Source organism: Glossina fuscipes, unplaced genomic scaffold (assembly GCF_014805625.2).
Source record: "Glossina fuscipes isolate IAEA_lab_2018 unplaced genomic scaffold, Yale_Gfus_2 26, whole genome shotgun sequence".
In the NCBI taxonomy this organism is placed as follows: Eukaryota; Metazoa; Arthropoda; class Insecta; order Diptera; family Glossinidae; genus Glossina; species Glossina fuscipes.
The window spans coordinates 7,286,323-7,293,430 of NW_023998421.1; the positions used below are offsets into that span (position 1 = coordinate 7,286,323).

At 33.5% G+C, this 7,108-nt stretch overlaps 2 protein-coding genes across 2 annotated transcripts; one reads left to right on the forward strand and one right to left on the reverse strand.

Moving 5' to 3' along the window:
- Positions 1-58: 58 nt before the first annotated feature.
- Positions 59-3,946, reverse strand: LOC119635540. Its single transcript, XM_038030384.1, has 2 exons — positions 3,693-3,946; positions 59-1,092 (listed from the first exon to the last, which is right to left on the reverse strand). Exon 2 carries the CDS (start codon positions 1,051-1,053, stop codon positions 883-885), a length of 171 nt encoding a protein of 56 aa, XP_037886312.1. The 5' UTR covers positions 1,054-1,092; positions 3,693-3,946; the 3' UTR covers positions 59-882.
- Positions 3,947-4,067: 121 nt separating this feature from the next.
- Positions 4,068-4,985, forward strand: LOC119635539 (cytochrome c-like). The gene is made up of 2 exons (XM_038030382.1): positions 4,068-4,142; positions 4,572-4,985. Exon 2 carries the CDS (start codon positions 4,585-4,587, stop codon positions 4,894-4,896), a length of 312 nt encoding a protein of 103 aa, XP_037886310.1. The 5' UTR covers positions 4,068-4,142; positions 4,572-4,584; the 3' UTR covers positions 4,897-4,985.
- The last annotated feature ends 2,123 nt before the right edge of the window (positions 4,986-7,108 follow it).

Genomic DNA, 7,108 nt, shown 5'->3' on the forward strand with positions numbered 1-7,108 from the left:
GCTTTTTTGGAATAAACATTTCTATACATTTTAGAGGGTATCCAAGATACACATTTTGTTTTTTTTTTTTTTTACCAACATTCTTTAAACCTAATTCAATATATTTAAATAAATGTTTTTCTAATACAAGTCCCAAGAGGATTCAACTAAGCAACTAATCTATTTTTTTTTTGTGATATAATGAACAACATTGACTAAGATCGCTATTATCGAAGACATAATGCTTTGTAATCTCGGCAAGAATCTAATCAATGCGGAAATTTAAGAGTGAGTAAAAATTAAGCCTAGTGTATATGCATTATGTCATTCGCAAGTGAATCACACTATAAATTGATAAGTAAATACGATTATTGAAAGCACATTTGGTTTAGGTTAGAGAACTATTATCTATTGCTTTATGATGCGGAGTCATCCGGTAATTTTTATCATTTGTATCAGTAAGTTAAATAAAACGGGAAATCATTAGTAGTTAAATAAAATTGGGAAATGGTAGCATAAGAATCTGAATCGCCCCCCTCCCGACTCTCTCTCTCTCTCACTCACTCTCCCTCGCTGGTTCTCAACATCCTCCATGCTCCTCACGCAGAGCTGACATTACTTTGTATTGATATTTTCATTTTAGTCCTAAGTGGAAGCGACTGGAAAACATTTCAGAAAACTTTGGAGGGAAATATCAAGATTTTGAAAACATTGTTACTGAAATAATGCTAAACTGAGCAACGGAGAAGTTTTAAGTGGTCGTTAAACTGATAGTGGGTGATTTCGCTAAGGTATGGTATTCTTTATTTTAAATAGATCAACTTTTCCGGTTCTATTAATGTGACTTCAAAATAGTTTCTTTCTTTTTAGAAAACCGAAAAGAAAAACGAAGAAAAGCAAAATTTATTCTGCACGGCATAGCAAACTTGCGAAGCGAAATAAACGCATCCAACTAAATAATTTCGATTCTACGAAGTTATCGTCAATAGTCGATGTCGTCATGCTAACACGCGACAATGAGGAATCTGAAGATTTAATGGCTTCTTTTACTGGTTTAAATGCTGGTGAACCCATAGTTTCTTTTTCCTCTCTTTTTATTACCCGGAATAACCTCTGAAAATAAACAATAGATTTAAGGCAAAAAGTTATATAATATTAAAAAAATGAAAGTCTTGTAAAAGAAACTTATCTCCCCTATTCGCGATAATTTCGCTTAATGGGCACCCAATAAAAGGTTTGATAATATCACTTATGGTACAAGGGCATATTAAGTTTGTGCGAATGTGTGCAAAACCGAGAAACACTTGAGAGAGACACTTCTTTTACGATACCGAGCGATTCAGAACTACGTTCTAAATTGATTTCAAGTTATCCGTCCGTCCGTCCGTCCGTCCGTCCGTCCGTCCGTCTTATTTTCTTGTGTTCAATCTAAAGGCTGCACTTTTGAAATATTTTGATGAAATATGATGCATTGGCGCGCTTTGACGAACGCGATCGAAAATGGTTCCGACCGAGTCACTGCCCATATAACGCCTCATTTTGAACATTCGTCACATGAATACGTATTTGTTCTTGACTGATATGATTCATTATTAATGAAATAAATGATCATAACATAATAAAGCAAAAATAAGCAAAAAAGGATCTAAAGAAGTTGTAATTACGGTAAAAGTTGACCGTTTAAGAAAAAATGAAAAGCTTAAGATTGGAATGGAAATGAAATCAAGTCAATTTGAATTTCTCGGCAATGAGCGTCAACTATAGAATGAGAAGAGTATAAAGCAATTGTCGACTAATAAAATCAAGAAGATATAATGGGGCATCTAATGATACTAATTGAATTTTTCGAAAATTTTGTTCTTTCATATAAAGAGAGAAGTTCAACGTTTTGGCATTCAGCTCTTTTTTTACATGCACAAATACCTTCTTTCTTTTGAATCCTAATCTTGGCAATGTCTTACCGAAAGTTTGATATCAGGAATTATATAAACAAAACAATTCTATAACAGACTTCATAACATCAGAAAAGCTAACACAGGCTGTTAATAAAAGAATAAATTCGTCGTTTGAATCAAATTTGACAGCTCTGCTAGACATATCTGACATATCTACTGACGATAGCATCTTTCATCCAGTCCGTAATAAACGTGTACGCTTGTTATCAAGTAACGATGTTGAGACATTTTGTTATTATTAACAATCTTATTGAGATCTCAACCGCAATCGTAGGACAATATTCACAACAGACATTACACAGACCGACAGACACGTAGACGGACAGGCGAACAATCTTCGGTAATGGCTACAAAAATAATAATATTCTATTAGAAGAATAGATCGTGGCCCTGCTCACTCTCGTCCACTTTAAATCAAACAGATCGAATACCTGTCAAAATTTTTGTGAACTTGGCAGCATTTCAAATATAAACTAAGATCATATTAGTTTATTTCTTGTCTATATATTTTGTAAATAAATTTACAAAGCAAGTATTTAAACGCTGCCGGAGAACTTACATCATAGGTTCGCCTATACCATACACGACAACGGAGTTGTTAGCCGCGATTCTTTGTCTGCTCGGCTACTCATGCGGACCACATTAATTTATTTTTTATAAACATGCTTGTTATACATATGGGTTTCGGTAACGGATGATTAAATTTGAGAGCAAGCCTGGTATTCTAGACGACATTTCGCAATCGTAATAGCAGTTTGAAAAGGCCGTTCCCTTTCCCAAAAAACTATATATCCTACCAAGAGAGAACATGTGAACATAGTTGCATTTATATAAGACGTATATGTTCCAACTTCAGTAAACTTTTCCTTTACTTTACTTTGCATTCGCACTTTTTCTCTTTAGAGATTTTAAAATGTTCGGCGATTTTGTCTTGACAACTAAAGTGAATCAAATCCTTTTAAGGGTTCTTGCTAAGGGATGCGTGTTCTCCTGACAAGGGAACTCCAATATTTTTGCAAGTTACGAATAGAACAGCAAAATAGGTATACTTTTGTATGAGGACGTAAAGCTGAAAGATTTTATTTGGACGAAAAGTTGCAATTGTTTTGCTAGAAATTGTTTGATTAGCTATAATTTTTTCGCGGGAAACTTGTTTGTGTTCTCAGTTTCAATGTCAATTAGAATCATGTACAAGTTTTTCTTTCTCTTGTTTTTTTTTTTTTTTTTTTTTTGCACAATTCATATTAAATTGCCTATGAACATTATTACAGCGGCAAACTACAAATCATAAAGCAATGACAATGACTGATTACGCAATATAACTAATCATGCAGCTCTTTTTTTTTTTTTTTTGAAAAATGAAATGAAAAAGTAACATTGCCACTACAAATAAAAAAAAAAAAATGTGTACAAAATAATGAAATGATATTAATTTGTATAAATATGTTCGAACTTGTCACATAAGTGCTCATAATGTTCATTACAAATTGATTCGATTTACATAATGGTTCTAACGGAGTTTGTGAAACAGCGAACATATATAAACACACACAAGCAACTGTTTGTATATTCCCCAAAAACATGTCCTTTGTCTTCTTGTGTTTATTACGTAAAGGATTGATCTCATACTTATTGGTTTGGTTTACGAAAAAGCTATGCTCCCACATAAGTTGTGTATGTATGTTTAAGTGCACAATTTCAAGGTCATTCGAAAATTTGAGCCAATCTATCATAAGATGTTTTCTAAATTTAACTTACCTGTTTTTAAATGCGTACAGTGCTAATTTACTTCTTTTTTTTTTTTTTCTTTTTGTATATTTGTACGATTACTTTTCAAAATAATAACATAGTTCACTGGGAATTTCTAAGCATTTCTTTTTCCGTTCTTTTCGTTATGGAAAGCGTTTGTTAACTCAAAATAGTTGGCAGAGATACACGGTTAGATATTTACTTATTTCATCAAAAGAAAAAAAAAATTTCGTGCAAAATCAACCGAATAGCGCTTATCCGCACCAGAACACGTCAGCTGATTGAATGAACTTTCAGTTTTTCAAATCTTCATAAATTATTGCGAAGCACAGAAGCTGCAACAAAAAGAACAACAAGAGCGCAATTGTTAAAAAGAGGAAAAGACAGCAGAACTACGCGAAAACGGTGTAAACTAATAATTGCCTTCAATTTGAAACGGTACACGTGGAAAGGCAAATGGTAGGTAGACGCTTGGAAAACTTTCAGCAAACTGAATTAACACGGGGCCTGCTCTTCGAACACCAACAACGGTGTTCATGCCTCGAAATTGTTGCAGCAACATTTACATAAGTGTTAACAATTCTCTGCATTTCAATCGCTGGTCCTGGAAAAGCTTTAAATTTCGTAATAGTGGCAAGACTTCCTGTTGAGTCTTGAATGGGCTACTTGTTATTTCTTTAATTGCACATACAATCAAACAGATATTCTTTAAGCACGTGCGTACGTGTACAGGCAAAAGTAGGTCACGAAATTTCCTTAAAAGGCCAGCATGTGCGTGTTATAATGTTGCATAATTTTAACCTTGCCCCAACAGTTAACAATGCCAACAGAGAAAAAAAAAATTGAAAATTTTCTTATGCTAACCTAACTTTTGATATTCTTCGACAGATAATCTTAGAAAATGCCCGGTGATGCTGATAATGGTAAAAAAATTTTCATGCAGAAATGTTCTGTGTGTCATACAGCCGAACCGGGTGGCAAACACAAGGTTGGTCCCAATTTGAGTGGTCTCATTGGACGTAAAAGTGGCACTGCTCCGGGTTACAATTATTCTGATGCGAATAAAAGCAAAGGTGTCGTTTGGACCGAAGATGCACTTTTTGAATATTTAGAAAATCCCAAAAAGTATATACCTGGCACTAAAATGGTGTTTGCCGGATTAAAAAAAGAAAGTGAACGCCACGACATAATAGCTTATCTAAGTTCTAAATAAAATCTTTCAAAAAATTTTCAATAAAAAAACAGCGGGGTTTTATTGAACATAAAACGATTCGTTGGGACAAATTTTTTAATGCTACGGAGAGAGCTTTTACAATTTTTCCCAAATTGAACTTGAGGCTTTTTTCATTCTTTCTTTGATTTCTCAATCCTCTCATACCAAAAATTATAGTGATGCCAGCTTACCTTTTTCTTTTGCGCTGAACACAATTGCGCTATGAAGCAGAGCAGAAATTTTTGTCAAAAATTTCTTTCAGAATAAAATTTAAAATTATATTTTTCTATAAGGAATAAAACCCGTTAAGACAGCAATCGTATATGTTACACTTTTATGGTGATCCGAAAACGCAAGAAAACTGGCAAACAGTTAAGTATAGAAAATTCAGCTTTCGTCGTTTTTCCCAAACCGCTGAATACAAAAGCGAAAATTAACTTTCAGCCACGTGATTACACCGCTGGGTGGGTGCTATACCAAATAGTTAATAGTTAAGTTAAGACAGCCCGTTTCATTTGCGATGTAATTTATATTTTTATTAAATTGTTTTGGCCAGCATCACGACTTTTATATAGTGACCTTAAGCTTCTTATCGTCCTTTTTCATGTATTGATTTTCTATGTTTATTAAGCTCGGCATATATATGTCGTACGAACCGCACGTTTTGGCTTGTATTTATTTACTTTGTTTTATAAAATAAGCGGGGATTCCCACAATGCTTACCATCTTAAAATTTTTAACCCGAAAAACGAAATAACGTATGATTCGCTGGCTGAACACAATGAAGCTTCGCTTATATTACAGTAAATTAAAGACGCAAGCAGTTGACACAATAAAAGCCTCGTTTGCCTTCCTTGCCATATCATATTGTAAGAAAAAATAAACAAGTCTTTATATGGGGACTAACACAATGAAGCGTCGCTAATATTCTCATGCCTGGAGGAAACATGCATTATATGTTCTTATATTATATATATATAAATATTGATATCTATTAACATTTATAAACTAAATTTATCTGCCATTTTAAAAAAAATTTTTAATCTAAATACTTCCTTCAGCCCTGAAAATATAAGGCCACTATATGTACACAAGTAGCAAATGGCTTCGTGGCAAGCCGTAAAAAGTTACAGTCGGAACATTAAAAAACATAAGATTTTTGAACTTGATTAATGAAAGCAGGGATTTTAAAAAACGATTTTAAGAAAAAAGCATGCGCTGGTTGACTTCATTGGTGGTGCAAAAGCTTCGGTTAAATGAAACGATACAAAGAGAAGACTGTAGGTTTGGGAAATAACTTTTAGATTGATTAATAAGTCGGCCCCTTGGCCCTTTTCTCATTTTTGAAAAAATATAAATTGAAATTCCGTGCAACATAATAAAAAAACAAAAAAAAAAGTTAATATAATGTAATATGGAATATAAAATTATGTACCTTTACTTCTTGTTTTATTTGTTTATATACGTACGCAACCTCCAATTTCCTCATAAGTTCGTAAAAAGTTGAACATCTATTCGGGAGGCGCGGCTTCGTTGTGTTTTTACATTTCATTTCATAAGTTCAACTTTTATTCCCACCAAGAGGAAGGAAGTTCCATTGTGCAGACAGCCTTAAGCCTGCACAATATATGAGCAGCAAGAAGAAGACCTGTAAAATATGTTTATGAGCAGCAAGAAGAAGACGTGTAAAATATATTTATAAGCAGATCATTGTTTTTAAGGCCCGATACAATGAGGCTCGAGTTATTTCACGAAAATTCGACAAATTTTTAAGAATGGTTCCAAAAAGTTTTGATTTGTTTTAAACTTATTGGAAATGTGCACCACAAACGATTAGTCTATTTAAGCTAAAGCTTTCCTTTGTACTTCTACTTGCGTACTCACTTGTGTGAGTATTTTTATTAAACGGATACTTTGAAATTCTAACGTATGGATTGTTACTTCTTACATATTCATTCATTTATTCATTCATTTCGTTTATAAATTCTCGCTTTAACTGCCCGCAAAATCACTTATGAAACACGCATACAAACTGAACAAAATAATCGAGGGTTTTAATAATATACATAACCCTGCTCACCGAGCAAATGGCAAACACGTAATTCTTGTTTGCTCCAGAAAATCTACAACTATATTTTCATACACATTACCCGAGGATGAACTGTGAACACCTTTGTTGCCCTTGTTTTTCGCTTGCACCCACTCAACATTA

Bases quoted from the DNA above. Each gene is read 5' to 3' on its own strand.
- LOC119635540 (XM_038030384.1), bottom strand. From the start codon at position 1,053: ATGGGTTCACCAGCATTTAAACCAGTAAAAGAAGCCATTAAATCTTCA.
- LOC119635539 (XM_038030382.1), top strand. From the start codon at position 4,585: ATGCCCGGTGATGCTGATAATGGTAAAAAAATTTTCATGCAGAAATGT.